Raw genomic sequence first — 16,781 nt, forward strand, 5'->3', positions numbered from 1 at the left:
GATAATGAATATCACTGTCTGCCAGTGATCAACTTCCACTCAAGAAATTAACTCATTGCCCAGATCAATGTGAGGCCCGCATGCTGTGCACTACTGCGGAAAAGGTGTTGGCACACCTATTCATTGTTGTGGATCAAGAACCCGGCTACATTTGACCTCCATTTAAGCTCTGCCCTCACTAAAACTCATTTTTATCCTCAGCTGTTGAAACGTTATCTGTCGTATACAGAAATCTTGCACCACACAAAATCACCTAAAACATTCCAAAACCTGTATGTCTTCACTGAAATCCTGTCAAAGAAATAACCAGAAAAGACCACACGTGCAGCTTGTGCTGTGAGCAAACTGCAAACAGATGAAGAAAACAACAAAATAAGAATAGAATTTTGCGTGGATGGGGCTTTGTTTCAGCAACATCAACAAAAACGCGCCAATAGTATGGCAAAGTCAAATTATAGGTTGTGAATTTAAGCTCGTTCAGGTTCTTTCAACTTTAAAAACAGAACAAATCATACAGCTTCCGACCAAGTATTATGACAATACTTGGAATACATAAGGCCTTTAAATTCCAATAATGACCGTGTGTTCTGCTGCAGGTATCAACCATGGTCCAGTAATTGCTGGAGTCATTGGTGCACAAAAACCACAGTATGATATTTGGGGGAACACGGTGAATGTAGCCAGCCGAATGGACAGCACAGGGATACTGGGGAAAATACAGGTAAGCAACAAAAACCTTTTCATGATACCAAAAAAAACCTCAAAACACACATGGCCTTCCATCTGTCTTTTTTTTCCACTGAATGTTTTACTTCCTCAATCCTCCTTTTCAATCCCATTTTCTTGTTATTTATTGTATGGCCATGCTTTCCACTCACCCTGTTATATAGTATGTGCTTCCGTATGAGTAATGTATGTTGGAAGGTAATCCCTCCTGCTGGATGTTCACACAGGCAAAAGCACCACAACTAATCACTGGTGCTATACTGATTTACTACATGTTGACTGTCTAATGATTGCTTAGAGCATAGGTGTCAAACTCAGGTCCCGGATCGCCACCGTCCTGCATGTTTTCCAAGTCTCCCTGTTGCAACACAGCTGATTCAAATGATCAGATCATCAGCAAGCTCTGCGGAAGCCTGCCATGGAACCTGTTCATTTGAATCAGGTGTGTTGCAACAGGGAGACTTGGAAAACATGCTGGAGAGCGACCCTCCACGACCTGAGTTTGACACCGATGGCTTAGAGCAGACATGTCCAGCTCCGGGCCTGGAGGCCCAACTGTCCTTCCTGTTTTCCAGCTCTCCCGCCTGCAACACACCTGATTCAGATGATCAGCTCATCTGCCATCTCTGAAGCAGCATTAGAATGAACCTGATGATTTGAATCAGGGGTGTTGCTCCTGGGAGAGCTGGAAAACAGGCAGGACAGCGGCCCTTGAAGACCGACTTTGGACACTCCTGGCTTAGAGCATAGATGTCAAACTCTGATCCTGAAGGGCAGCTGTCCTGCTTGTTTTCCAAGTCTCCCTGTTGCAACACACCTGATTTAAATGAACAGGTTCAATGTCAGGCTTCCGCAGAGCTTGCTGATGATCTGATCATCTGAATCAGCTGTGTTGCAACAGGGAGACTTGGAAAACATGCAGGACGGCGGCCCTCCGGGACCTGAGTTTGGCTAAGAGTGTCTCAAACTCAATTGATGTCAGGGCCGCCAGAGAGAGAGAGAGAGAGACAGAGAGAGAGAGAGTCTGGGTGTGTCTGGGCCACATGAAGCATTCCACAAAATAGGACTTACCCGAGTATTTGAAAAAAGTACAGTAATCCAATAAAGTAATCCAATCTTCTCAAATCGTATTTGTTTCAATGATGAAGATGAACAGTTCTTCAGAACGTGAACAAGATTGGTGAGGTGGTCCTTTCACTCATCTTTCTGGTACTTTGTATACTTGTCAGCATGTCTAGTTGAGTAATGACATCTGATTTCTTTATCTTCTTCAAGGCATGTTGGGTGCCTCTTTGCTCAATTTAAAAACCAACAGCAAAAAAAACATTCCATCCCCTGTTTTTATTTAAATTGGCTCAATTTAATAACCAACAACAACAAAAAACATGCCATCCCCTGTTTTTATTTAAATTGGCTGTCGTCACCAATCTTTCTCTTCACGACTGACTGGGACTGGGTGACAGGATCACTTTTCCTTCCACATGGTGTCACTTCAGAATTATTTTCGCTCAAAGCTGTCATGAGCCTGAGCTATGGTAGCCCATAAGTCATAAAACACACACACGCACACACACACACACACACGCACGCACGCACGCACGCACGCACGCACGCACGCACACACGCACACACACACACACAAACATCCTAGACAAAGACAGAGCAAGAAAGATGGGGGTCACACTAACATTAAAAACTGATGTCAAGCAGGGGACTGTAAAATATCAATCTGCGGGCCCCAAGGCTACAAGTTGGAGACGCCTTGCTTAGACAGTAAGTGGGAAACCAATGATGGTATACTCCAAGTGTACAGGAATACGAGGCTTTATCCAAGTCACAAGCACACAAAAAATACATCTAAACCAGGGTAGTGAAATTCCAGATGCTTTTGAATTCGGTCCAATTACCTCCTAAATTAGACATGTACGGGTAAAAGTATTTTAATAAACCTTTTGACATACTGCATGTGGTCAGCAATAATGGTGCATCTTTGGGGAAAAAGGGGAGAAAAAAACGGTATAAGATGTCTTGAAAAGGAAAAAAAAAATCTTATCTGTGCAGCTTTCAAGGACAAATCAGATGGAGTGCTTCGCTGTATTGGCTCGATTCTTTGTTTTCCTCCCAAGCACCACCATTTCATTTGTCACTGTTGACATTTTAAATGACAGAAGAGATGCGTCAAAGATAAAGTTATTCTTGCTCGACAATCCAATTCATGGAACAAGAACATTACATTGCATGTGATGTTTTCCACTCTTTTTATTTGCTCTCTGCCTAAGCACTGATAAACTGTGATGGTTTTCCAGCAGAGTGGCATAAGACGGCTATTCAGTTCTAAATCACAGAATGCACATTGCTTAGACTTGAATGCTTCGCAGTGGAACTTCAGAACCTTTGCGGATCAATAATATAAATATATTTGTGATGGATTTGTAGTCATATGCCAATATTTGGAAGGGTTGTGTCATCTTCACAAATTCACCTTTCTCAGCCATCAAGGTCCTTCAGAAACTGAACACATGTAGCTAGAGAATTAAACCGTGCACGTGCGTCCGAAGACATAACATTTATTTTGCAAGTGTGTAACAGTACAAACAAAACCATATGTCCTACTTTCATTTTTACAAAGTCCTCGCCAAAGGGTTACGGTAATATAAATTTGGTTTGTAATTTAAATGTCCATTAGGTAATGAGAAAATTAACGTAATGCTGTCATCCACTCATATGCTGAAATGATTATGGGATACTAATGTCTGGTTGGATATGTTATCGGTTCTAGGTTAAAAAAAAAATTCTCTGTATATATCAACGTTTGAATGGATGCTCCCATTTTTTTCCTCCCCATCTGCAGGTGACAGAGGAGACAAGCCGCATCCTTCTGACGCTGGGCTACGTGTGCTCCTGTAGAGGCATCATTAACGTCAAGGGCAAAGGAGAGCTCAAAACCTACTTTGTTCACACAGAAATGACCCGCTCACTGTCTCAAGGGAATATGATGCAATGAGGGTGCCGTTGAATTATAATTTTGGCATCAGAGCCAACACTGATATCAGATTGGAGACTTTTTTCGTGGCAGTGGAAAAACAGATGTACATATTCGACAAACGGACTCCAAAAAAATTGCTGCTTTGCCACAGCTGTAGTATAAATTTGTCACTTTTTGTAAGTGTAGCATGTACAGCCTGTAGGGAACTGAAATCATGAAATCTATTGTAATTTGATTGTTGGATTAAGAAAGCCAAAGTGGCATGCATCAAGCCAGCCAAGCAAGTGCAGCTCCAAAAACAATCCAGAATGTACTTTGACTCATTCCTGGCAGGCTTCAAAGAGCCCATTCTGCAGTAGTTTATCAGCCCCCTCCCCCCAAAAAAATCACTCTGTATTCCATTCACTTTACACATGACACATTGGATTATAACTGATGTGCAAAATTAGAGTATGTGGAGAACAAGAAGAGAGACTTTTGTTCTGCATGGAAAAATAACTTGGGCTCAGTGTGACCAATGACAATGACATGATGGACTTCAGTTTTAATTGAATGATGCAGGCCAGGATGTTCTTTCTTTATTGTTTATTCAAATGAAGGCTAAAAATCATTATGCAGGAACAATGCATGATTACAGTTTCAGACAGAGATACGGGAATATAACGACAACTACCTTTTTTAAAAGCACGGAGCATTGAATGTCTATGAATGAATTAATTCAGTCAGTGTATTCATTTCACACTTGCATCAACGTAAAAAAATTGGCTATTCGCACAACACACAAGGTTATAAAGGAAGTTAACATCACACAGTAGAAATGAACAAGAGTAGAGATGATGTGAATGGGATTTTCAGCTATATGCTTGTATCTGTGTACAGGGTAGCTATAGATAAGTGTTATGGTGGTTTTGAAAGAAAAGAAAATACCGAAAGTCATTTTAAAAAATGTATCAGTGTTTTAATGATTCTCTTTTTTTTTTAAATCAAAACAAAAGTCATTAAATTTCCATATATTTCAGTCATGGTGGGCTTATTTGAAAGAAGAAAAAAAACAGGATGAGGTTGAATATAGATCCCCAAAATGTATGATCATCACATGAAGCAAATGACAAATCAACTCCGGGCTCTTTAAGGTATCATCGAGCCTGTCTGCACACACTTTAAGTGCACCACTTCTGTTTATGCCGGGCCATTCTGCTGCATATTGAAGTGTTCACTTTTGTCCATCTTCGATCACTTGACATCGCAGAGGAGTGCCACGCCCCGTAGGATCCAGTGTTCTGGTGCAAGTGAGGTCTTTAGATCGACTGCTGCAATGTAGTTCATGTCTGTCCTAACGGGCTTCTTGTAGATTGGGCAAGAGTAAAGGCGGCTGTCTTTGATTCCTGGAACATGTGAGCAAAAGAAAAGATAAATAATATACATTCGTATTAAATATTAATAAAATGTCAGGAAATTTAATAACTGGCACCTGATGAAGGTCTCGATAACTACTGCCAACCGAGCTTATTTTTGGATCAGCAAAGGCTTAGCATTTGAGCAATGTTGTCTGCAGTTTTGAACTATTTTTCTCTATTTCGGCATTCTATGAAATGATTGCCTTGTTCAAGGGACGTCAACCCATTTTTTAAAAACAAATTTGTTCGATGCAGCCCCAACGAGTTGAAACACAGAATTCTGATTCATATTGCGTCTGTAGAATATGAGTCAAACAGTAAAATCCACCTATTTTTGACCAGCTACCGGGCGGCTATTTTTGTCACTTGCCGTCAACTAAAAATAACATCATGGTTAAGCTTAAGAAAACAGGCGAGCCGTGATTGGTCGTTACCTGAGCAACTCTGAGGTCATTTTCATCTGACAGCAAGTGGTAAAATGGCCGCACCCTGAAATGGCTAAAAATGAGTAGACTTTGCTGCTGGACTCATATTTCACAAGTGCAATGTGGATCAGAATGCAGTGTTTGGAATAGCGAAGGCACATATTGGAAAGAAAATTTTGGGGTGGACTTCCAATTTAAATGTTGATTGGAATCAGTAGGATCAACTATTCTCAGTTACTATGAGCATACTTGGCAGTACAAAAATAAAGAATGAATTATAGCATATTTTCAAAATAGTTCAGAAATGTTGAATCCGAAAGAAACTTAACATCCTTCGTTTTCTGAAGATGCAGAGTTCAGCTGATGACTGGTTAATTTCAACAATTGACTTAAATCTGTGTTTGAAAATGCTACCAGGATATGAAGTTGCATTCACTCTCGAGCGAAACGGTGACACTGCACAATTGACCTGTGTGTGTGTGACGTTGTTTTTTTGCTTCTTTTTGTTTGATTTCGTTGTACTTGGCCGTACATTTAATACCTGAAAAGTGCTTTTTGGATAAATTATTAATCAAGATTGCCAACATTTCATCAAATTCCAGTGTGTTTTGAAGCCCTTATCAGCAAAGTCAAACATCTTTTCTGAAGGAAACCGATGAAAGTCATTTTCAGATGAGAAACTAGAAACAGTCCCAATAAGAACATTTATGCTCAATCGACCTCCCGGTGTATCCACGCATCCCTTAACAATGTGCTTCAATTACAGACAAAGCAGTGGAGTTTAAAAACTGTTAATGGACTGAGGAAGAATGGTGTCACGGTGCTTGCTGCCTGCTTGAAAATAGTCTTTTCTTATCGTGAACACTTGTGCCATCAATCAATACGTTTGGAGTGTGTGGGAGGCAAATATTGAGAGGGGAGTAGCACAGGCTGGAAAGAGTGTCCCTGTACCCTAATGGAGGAAAACGTTTGACATTCACTCTGTGCCCACAGACACTATTCTGAATTTTACCGTTATTCTCTGCATACATCCGGATTACGGGCATCATTTCAAAAAGGACTTTTGGTTTGGAGTCCATGAGTTTGCAGTTGCGACGATCCCAGCCGGCCCCTTCCAGATGTAGGCCGCAGACATATACTCCCTCGGCAGGGGGCTGTGTGATGTCATCCTTCATCCACTTGGTCACCTCGTTGCAAAGCACCATACGATCCAGAGCCCAGCCTTTATTGGCCCGGGTGATCTCCTGTGTGAGCCCAGGAAGAAACAAATGTATTCTCATATGAGCAGAAAGTCACAGACTTGTGAAGGTGACATATGACATTTCACCAAGAGAATCGATGCTGATAACAAGACTGTAATAGAGGTTCAGTGAAAACACTGGAGAGCAAAGTAGTACACACCATCAAGCAATGGTTAATGGGTCACTCTAAATTCTCATTTGGTGTGATTGAGAGTATGAATGATTGTTGGCTGGCAACCATTTCAGGGTGTCCGCTGCTTACTGCCCAAAGACAGCTGGGATAGGCTGCAGCAAACCTCACGACCATTGTGAGGATAAGTAGATCATGGATGGATGGATATATTGGGCCATTCCTGGTTCTGACAGGATCACCAGCCATGAAGGCTTAATGTCGGACCTGTGCTCTCCTCACCTCTCACTACAAGTATGTATTTGTACAAGAGGGCAGCTCTCACTCTGCCGACCCTCTGGTACCCCACCTCAGTGGTGGGCAGGTAGCCCGATGCTGTGCGTACCTGTCTCATAGCTGTCAGAAAGCCCTGTGGGTTGAAGAAGCCAGTCATCCAGAAGCAGTTTGGTCGCCCCTCAAAGATCCAAGCCTGAAACTGCCGGTTACGCTCAAGTAACTCTGTAAACCAGAACCCTAGAGTGCTGGAGGCCCATGATTCCTTCAGAAGATGACAACACAGCATGTAACGATGTAAAGTGTCGGATGTAGAAATCAGAGGAAGCAAAAGGGAAACATGGAAAAACAACGAAATGTGAATCACTGTGCAGCAGAAGACAATAAGTCAAAAATTAATTGGTTTACTTAGCACAGTGGAATTGCGGTGAAAAACAAGTAGAGCCAAATGAGGATTGCAGATTTCATTTGGTTGTGAAAGTCCATATAATTATTGTAAATCCTGTAATCAAGTAAAAAACAGTGTTTTTAAATATATATATGTGTGTGTACACACACACACACACACACACATGAAAACAAAATGCAGCTTTTCATTTGCCACCAGGCAACATGTTAGTGAGTGGCCGTGTAGGAACTGAACGAATTAAGATTTTTGCAGTCAAGCCTGAAGGTGATCATGGTGGAGTTGACAATTAATCAATGACATCATGTCAATCAGCTGTCATGATGTTGAAAGACAAATATTTAAAATTCTGTTTCTTTGTGGATTTTGAATGAAAGAAAGGTGCACATTTCTTTCTATCCAAAACTGTTGTACTTTTTAGAACACTAATTGTTTCAGATGAGGTAATTGCAACCACCTGGGAAGGGCCAATTGTTGCTTGGACCTGATTGGCCTGAAGCTCAAGTGAACTCCCTTTAAAAGAGGAATGAGGAAGTCACTGGGTTCCGGACAACTTGGAGAGCAGTGCTACACGTGGTCTGCTCAAAGCTGGTCGGCTGTCACTCCTGAAAATAAAGACAACTGGAAAATCTCCTTGCTGAATCCTGGCTGAATTGCCTTTTTATTCTTTTTCACCTGGCCTGCTGTTTCGCCGCACGACACCAGCTGTGTACTCTTTCATTCCCTCTCCATTTTTCTTGGTTATACAGAGCCCACCCCTGAACTAAGTCACCCAATTACATATTGACACTTACACAACCAACATCATTCGTGCCATGCCATTACAAGCAAACAACACGAATGAGGATTGTCATGCTTTCATGAAATAAAATGCACACATATACGAAACTTGCCCATCACAAGCAGGAATGCACCTAGTTAAAGAGCAATGTTTAGAATTGGGAGGAATTAAGACAAATTTTCTTCATGTTTTTTTAAAGATATGTTTGGAATAAATCAGCTGTTGCTCACAGTATTCAAAACGGCATCAGCTTTCGGTGACGATCACTCTGTTTGGCTGTTTGCTTCGCGAATCAATGCATGAGATAGAAGTCGACAAAGCAAAAATTCAGTCATCGCGAAGAAAATGTCTCTCTCAAATAAATTAAGATAAAAAAAATGTTGCTTTTCACTTACTTGTTCTTGTTTGTATTTTGACTGTTGGGCAAGATTTTGTATTTGGATGCACATTCTTTCATGAAACCGTGACTGAATGATATGTGTACTTGTATATGGCTATTTCCCAGTGCACTGTGAGTGCGGTGTTTTTTTGGTGTTATCTTGGCTCCCCTACAGTAAGAAATTCTTGCTATAACCTTGTGAAGGAGGACTACAAGACTGAATTTGTCTTCTGGTTGAAGGCTCAGGGTTGAGAGAAATGTTGTTTGGATGATTGTTTGGGGGTGTAGGGGTGGGGGGGGGTTCATTTGAACAAGAAAGATAATTAATCACATGCCTTCATATTATCATGTAAAGCCCCAATCCAACTAAGGGGCGAACATACCCGGCTTTTGGCGAAGCACCAGGCTTCATTCAAAGTCACAAATGTCCATTCTTGTTTAAACAAGTTTGAAATTCGCCCGCAACAATAAAAATCACTGAAACTGCTGGCGAGCGTTTTGCAAAGCATTGAAGCAACTCTTGCGGACTCTGACGTGAATGCAACATACGCTGCCTTTGACAACACTCACAACTGTTGGCCGACAGTGGGACTTGGGCTTTAGCAGACGCAACAGTCTGTCTTTTCGCTGTTACAAGAGGGTGGACTTACTGATGATGCGACTTTAAGGCTGATCGCCAATTAGTGTGCAACCTTTTTTCAAACGGGTGTTTCTCTATTATATTTGAGGACATTTTGCCAAGTAACCGTGCAGCCGCTCCAACGTGTTTCCACATGGACGCGCCGTTGCTAGTTTACAGTGCTGACCAACCAAGCAATACATCTGTCTTGAAAATGCCAAAACACGTGATTGGCCATGAATCGACTTCAAGCGCTAACCATCATTGCGCAAAACGCAAAGTCGATTTGATCACTGGTGTGCCGTGGCACGGTGTTTGAAAGACACTTCTATATACCATACTGACCTTCTTCCATTGTTCAGGAATACGTGCATCATACATGCAGTCCAAGGCGTCTCGCAGGTTCTCACTCATGATGATGGTACCATCGATCGCCAACTTGAGATCATTTAGAGTGTTTCGGACGAGAACTATAATCCTCTGCATGCGGTCAATCTCCTGACGCAGGAAGATGTTCATTGGTTGGAAAGGACCCATCTTCTGAAGACGTTCTCTCACCTGGTGAGTTTATTTAGTCGGAAAGAAAAATGGACAGAGAATTTATGTAGCACTGGGTAGTTGTGGTGATGGCCTTTTCAGGCCTGGACACGGTTCTTGAAATCTTCACCTCAGTAACCTAGATTATATGCCATAGGTGAGAGAAAGTCACATGTGCAGGTTGCTAATATGACTCTGTCTGTTACTGTGAAAGGAAATATTGAAATGTGCAGCATATGGGACTAACTATCAGATTTCAAAATGACCGTTGTTTTTGGTGCTTATCCGATTTCCAATATATTTATGTGCGCAACACAACAGGTGAATGAGAGGCATAATTGTTGAGGGTAACTTCTGTTCTGTCTATTGATTAGCATTGCTTTGACGAAGAGGTTCCCAGAGCCCTGAATTGACTGCAACTGGACGTTTTTGCTTTTCTTAGATGTGTTGCCTTCATTCTGAGCAGGCATCATCAATCACTTCATTCACTTAAGGTGGATATGACACCTCTCTGCTGAGTGCTGGAGTAGAAACACAACAATTCATTAAGTTTGAGGCACGCCCACTCCACCAACGGGATCACCCTTTTGGGATACAAAACGATAGTCGTTAAGATGATTGCAGGGAAGCACCTGCCCGCCAACAACAATCGTTTAGGTGGATTCACTCAATGGTAAAACATTTACAACCCCATAGCTATCATTGGTTTCAAAGCAGTGTTTGTATTGTTTATTACTTCATTGTCTTCTAAATTGAATATAAAACCAACATGATGTTGAGCTACCGTTTTGCAGTCAGTAAGGTAAACTGTGACGTTAACCTTTCTAACCTGAATCATAGTGAAGTATAATTTAGGCGTAGCAGTTGTTGTGTCTCATATTTTTTCAGTTGCAAAAACAATGCACATTTTTAAATGCAAACAGAATGACTTGTCAAGTCATGGAGCTCAAATCAAAGTCAACTTGAGGCTTGTATGAGTCGCAAGTCCAAATACTGTAATGCAGACTCAAGTCGCTTGGCTGGAGTCCACCACCTGGGCAATAATTTAGCTTTGGGCAGCTTTGATTCAACATTTGCTGCAGTTCTATTCCCTAGATCATCCCCCACATTCTTTTTTCCATGGTTCTAGTTCATATGATGTGCGTTTTTTAACATAAGGGGGAAATTGTGGGTTCAGTTTTAGGTGTAATGGATCAAAAGAGGTGACAAATCTTGTAAATAATTATGGACGTTGCCTGAGCTGGGACGTGACAAACATGACGCCATTAGAAGAAGAGGTTTTTATTTATTACAAAAAAAAAAAAACGGATGTATTTTCTCCTTTACCGACTTGACTTTAGCAACAGGACTTGCTTGTACATGATTGTCCAGTATGCTTCCCATCTGAAAACGTAACTGCCATTTTCAGATAGAATAGTACCAGCTTTCCCTCAGTTTCTATTCATTTGGTTGTCCAATTTTCCATTAACCCATTTATGCCATACAAATTGGTCTTGCGTGGTGGGTATTTATGGAGCATCGTGGAACACTGAAAAGCTGTGCTTTTACTTCTGTGCTATTTTGAACAGGCATTATATTATTTGATGGGAGCATCATGTCCTCCCTTTCTACATACTGTATAGAATCTTGGATGTATTTGCACTCCTGAAGATTAAACACAAACGCACGCGGATGAAACTGAGATCAGGATGTGAGGTTTCTATCATTACAACTGCAATGAGGATTTTTTGTCATTCATTATTTGTATTCAATTTCCAGTACTTCTTAGAACATTGCTAATGGATATTTCTGTAGTAAGATTGTGATATCCTTTATTTGTCCCACACTGGGGAAATTTACAATAGTATAGACAGTACATGCATTTTTTCTTCCATTGGTCCTCCTGGTATTTTAGCGCATTGGTGATAATAATTTCCCATTATTTCATCAGCAATCCATCTTGGTTTTGAGAGCCGTGTTTTCTCTGTTACTGTCTTCGACACACTTTGATGCACACTCCACCCCTCTGTCTGCCTTTTCCACCCTGCCACTTAGCACGTTACCACTGGAAGCTGAATAATATTACCGTACTCAGTGTTTTGCACGACTGAAACACTCTGCTCACTCGAATGTTCACAACAACACTCACTCAAATGCACACACACACACACACACACACACTTACTTCAAAAGGTACATAGTCTGCGGGTAGTTTCTCCAGCATGTCGTCAGCCAACCTGGACACCACAGCCTCTCTGGTCTCCCCTCCCCCTGATGAGCTATCTTTAGGCTGAATACTGAGAATTGTGTCCAATACGTCCTTTGCCAAATTACTTTGGTAGGTGATGTCTGCATTCGGGTGCAGACCAAACACCTCTGGAGTGTCATAGGCTGGGAGACTCTGAAAAAAAATAACAAGTTATTCTACATACCTGTATATAGTTATTGTGTGTATATACCTGTATATAAATCCTCATTTCACCCCTCGGGTGGTGTCCGTCCCTCATTCAGCTCGGGTCCTCTACCAGAGGCCAGGAAGCTTGAGGGTTCTGCGCAGTATCCTTGCTGTTCCCAGCACTGCACATTTCTGGACTGAGATGTCCGATGTTGTTCCCGGGATCTGTTGCAACCACTCATCTAGTTTGGGGGTCACTGCCCCGAGTGCTCCGACCACCACAGGCACGACTGTCACCTTTACCTTCCAGGCTCTCTCCAGCTCCTCTCTGAGCCCTTGGTATTTCTCGAGTTTCTCATGTTCCTTCTTCCTGATGTTTCCATCACTTGGGAGCGCTACATCCACTACAACGGCTTTCCTCTGCCCTTTATCTATGATCACGATATCTGGTTGGTTCGCCATTACCATCTTGTCAGTCTGGATCTGGAAGTCCCACAGGATCTTCGCTCTGTCATTCTCCACCACCTTCGGAGGTGTTTCCCATTTTGACCTTGGGGTTTCCAGTCCATACTCCGCACAGATGTTTCCGTAGACTATGCCAGCCACCTGGTTATGCCGTTCCATGTAGGCTTTCCCTGCCAGCATCTTACACCCTGCAGTTATGTGTTGGATCGTCTCAGGTGCCTCTTTGCACAACCTACACCTTGGGTCTTGTCTGGTGTGGTATATCTGGGCCTCGATGGCTCTGGTGCTCAAGGCCTGCTCCTGAGCAGCCACGATGAGTGCCTCTGTGCTGTCCTTCAGGCCAGCCCTCTCTAGAACTCTGTTAGGACTTCTTGAGATCAGCCACTTCAGTTATGGTCCGGTGGTACATCCCGTGTAGGGGCTTGTCCTCCCATGATGGTCCCTCTTCCAGCGCCTCATCTTCTGTTCCCCATTGTCTGAGACATTCTCTGAGTACGTCATCCGTTGGAGCCTTCTCCTTGATGTATTCATGGAGCTTGGATGTTTCATCCTGGACAGTGGCTCTCACACTCACTAGTCCCCGGCCTCCTTCCTTTCGGCTTGCGTACAGTCTCAGGGTGCTGGATTTGGGATGGAACCCTCCATGCATGGTTAGGAGCTTTCGGGTCTTAACGTCCGTGGTCTGAATTTCTTCCTTTGGCGACCTTATTATTCCTGCAGGGTATCTGATCACTGGCAGGGCATAGCTGTTTATTGCCCGGGTCTTATTCTTGCCATTGAGCTGGCTTCTTAGGACTTGCCTCACTCGCTGGAGGTATTTGGCCGTAGCCGCTTTCCTTGTTGCCAGTTCGAGGTTGCCATTGGCTTGTGGTATACCGAGGTACTTGTAGCTGTCCTCAATGTCTGCTATTGTTCCTTCAGGGAGTGAGACCCCTTCAGTGCGGACTACCTTTCCTCTCTTAGTCACCATCCGACTACATTTCTCAAGCCCAAATGACATCCCGATGTCGCTGCTGTAGATCCTGGTTGTGTGGATCAGGGAATCTATGTCCCTTTCGCTCTTAGCGTACAGCTTTATGTCATCCATGTAGAGGAGGTGACTGATTGTAGCTCCATTTCTGAGGCGGTATCCATAGCCTGTCTTGGTGATTACTTGGCTTAGGGGGGTCAGTCCTATGCAGAACAGCAGTGGGGAGAGTGCATCACCTTGGTATATGCCACATTTGATGGACACTTGAAGCCAATGGCAAGCCACTTACCCAAGTGTGGTTTTCCACATCCTCATCGAGTTCGCAACAAAGGCTCTTAGGGTCCTGTTCACCTTATACAACTCCAAGCATTCAGTGATCCATGTATGTGGCATTGAGTCATAGGCTTTCTTGTAATCAATCCAAGCTGTGCACAGGTTGGTACGTCGGGACCTGCAGTCTAGTGCGACTGTTCTGTCAACCAGGAGCTGATGTTTGGCTCCTCTGGTATCTCTACCAATGCCCTTCTGTGCTTCGTTCATGTATTGATCCATGTGTTCACTTATCTTAGCCGCAATGATGCCTGACATGAGCTTCCATGTTGTGGAGAGACAGGTTATTGGCCGATAGTTGGATGGGGCTGCACCCTTTGAGGGATCCTTCATGATCAGGATCGTTCGCCCTTCGGTTAGCCATTCTGGGTGAGTCCCATCCCTCAGCAGCTGGTTCATTTGTACTGCTAGGCGCTCATGGAGTGCTGTGAGTTTCTTTAGCCAGTAGGTGTGGACCATGTCCGGACCTGGTGCTGTCCAGTTCTTCATATCTGAGACTCTTTCCTGTATGTCTGCCACTGTTATGGTAACTGGGTTCTGTTCAGGGAGGTTGCTGTGCTCCTCTCTCAGGGTCACCAGCCATTGTGCACATGTGCAACCTCCTTCTCCCATATGCCTTTCCAGTACCTTTCAGTTTCCAGTCTTGGTGGGTCAGCTCTGTTGTTAGGACCCTGCCACTGAGCGTACACTTTCGCAGGTTGTGTTGCGAACAGCCTGTTTATTCGTCTGGCCTCATTCTCGTTCGTGTACCGCTTTAGGCGACTGGACAAGGCTTGGAGCCTTTGTTTGGCAGTTTCGAGTGCTTCAGGTATGGTCATCTGGATGTACCTCTCGGGTATCGGCCTTTTCATCACACTTCTCTGGGCCTCCGTTAATTGACTCACATCTTTCCGGGCCGCCTTGATCTTAGCCTCCAACCGTCTTTTCCATGGTGGGTAACGTATCTCATGGCTTCCATGGTTGCTCTTATAGCCCAGAGTCTCCAGGATCACTGATGCTGAAGCGTATATCAGCTCATTGGTTTCTGTGATCGTTACGGTAGGGATCGCCCTCAGTGCTCCATTCACACTTTCTATGAGACTTTCAGATGGTACTTCACATAGCCGTTGTAATCGGTTTCTATGTTGCCCAGCTTTCATTCTCGCCATGATCTTAGCTTTCAGGTCAGTTGCTGCCTCGCTCAGCATTTCATTCATTGGGGCTGGCCACCCAATCTCATCATCTGCATTCATTGGGGCTTGCCTCCCAATCTCTTGTAAGACCTCCTCCTCTGATCTGGCAGCCTGGGGCCCTTCACCATGGAACCTGCGTTGTACCTCATCAATCTCAAGTTGTGACAGCAGTTGCCGTTTGTGGATGTTGGAACACTGAGCTACTAGTTGTTTCGCGGTCAACCGTGACTGTGGGTTTCGAAGTATCCATTTAGCCCACATTCTCTGCATGTAACCCCTCTGACTAGGGTTGCTTGAGTAGTAGCATTCCAACAGAGCCATGTTAACGCATCTCGCCCATCTCCGCTTTGTTCCAGTAGCCCATTTTTCATCAAGGTGCTCTGGTTCCCCAGCACCTGACGCAGACCTTGTTTGGCCGGGCGACGTCTGAGCCGGCATGTCATTCGTTTTATTGTCTCTCATCATTGTATGAGGTAGGCATTAGCGTGAAGGATCTTGCCCAAGGACCCACACTGGATGGTGTTATGTGCTCATTTTTGCCCCAAGCGGGATTCGAACCACCGTCTCCCGTATGCCAAACCGATGCCTTACCAACTGAGCTATCCAGCCGCTATATATATATATATATATATATATATATATATATATATATATATATATATATATATATATATATATATATATATATAATGTTGCAACTCGGAGATTTGGAAAACATGCAGGGCAGTGGCCCTCCAGGACCTGAGTTTGACGCCCCTGTTTTACGTGCTTGAGGCTAGCCAACTAAACATTCTGAAACAGAGTCAAATTAAAAAGCCACCACAGGACACCAGGGATCAAACTCCAAACAAATACATGTAGATTGTGAGAAGCCCTGAGTTCTTTCATACAATGATTATTTCCTCTCATGGTCATTGTTAATTAATTCATTTATTGGTTTATTTTTGAGGAATAGGACTATGTTCTTGTCTACTCTAATTCTTTTACATACACAAGTGATTGTGTGAGCACACATATTTTGTGAACGAGCATAAGAAAATCATCAATTAATGTATTTTTCCTTGATCGAAAATACTGTGTGTACTGTATGGAGAGTAGTATGACAGTAGCTGTATGTGGCTTTCTTTCATCTTTCACAGTAAGCTGACAGCTTGGCAGCCTCAAATATCCATCACAATAAAGCAAGCAGAGGAGCTGCCTACAGCAGTTCAGCAGACTGAAATATTGTGTAGGAAAAGCAGTATATTTGCACTTCATCTGAACTTGTAGCGGTCTAAATCTAGATATGACAAGCGCGTTGTTATCTTGTTTTGTAAAAAAAAAAAAAAGTAAAAAAAATGCTGAAATAATCTCACCTGGATGTATGAAAGATACTGCTCCACACTAGAACAGTTTGGGATGCTGTAGTCTTGATAGAAATTGAATGCAGGTCCAAACATTTCCTCACTAAACCACACTTTGGCAAAGGTGTTGAGAAGGCGCTTGTCATAGTCATCAGTCACGCGGCCGCCATATTGAATTTCTCCAATCATATAGCGCATCGTACTCCATGACACACCCTATGGAAAAG

At 43.1% G+C, this 16,781-nt stretch overlaps 2 protein-coding genes across 3 annotated transcripts in view; one reads left to right on the forward strand and one right to left on the reverse strand.

Moving 5' to 3' along the window:
- Positions 1 to 4,730, forward strand: part of adcy2a (adenylate cyclase 2a) — a 42,696-nt gene extending 37,966 nt beyond the window's left edge. For both annotated transcript variants that reach the window (XM_052065706.1, XM_052065704.1), the window contains 2 exons: positions 597 to 721; positions 3,578 to 4,730. In XM_052065706.1, the coding sequence (XP_051921666.1) occupies positions 597 to 721; positions 3,578 to 3,730 (278 nt within the window). In that variant the 3' untranslated portion in view covers positions 3,731 to 4,730. The remainder of the gene's footprint in view (positions 1 to 596; positions 722 to 3,577) is intronic.
- Positions 4,731 to 4,945: 215 nt separating this feature from the next.
- Positions 4,946 to 16,781, reverse strand: part of dnah5 (dynein, axonemal, heavy chain 5) — a 96,478-nt gene continuing 84,642 nt past the window's right edge. The window contains exons 83-88 of the mRNA XM_052065691.1: positions 16,567 to 16,770; positions 12,065 to 12,280; positions 9,709 to 9,921; positions 7,291 to 7,443; positions 6,547 to 6,778; positions 4,946 to 5,097 (exon numbers count right to left, since the gene is read on the reverse strand). Of these exons, the coding sequence (XP_051921651.1) occupies positions 4,946 to 5,097; positions 6,547 to 6,778; positions 7,291 to 7,443; positions 9,709 to 9,921; positions 12,065 to 12,280; positions 16,567 to 16,770 (1,170 nt within the window). The remainder of the gene's footprint in view (positions 5,098 to 6,546; positions 6,779 to 7,290; positions 7,444 to 9,708; positions 9,922 to 12,064; positions 12,281 to 16,566; positions 16,771 to 16,781) is intronic.

Source organism: Hippocampus zosterae, chromosome 5 (genome assembly GCF_025434085.1).
Source record: "Hippocampus zosterae strain Florida chromosome 5, ASM2543408v3, whole genome shotgun sequence".
Lineage (NCBI taxonomy): Eukaryota > Metazoa > Chordata > Actinopteri > Syngnathiformes > Syngnathidae > Hippocampus > Hippocampus zosterae.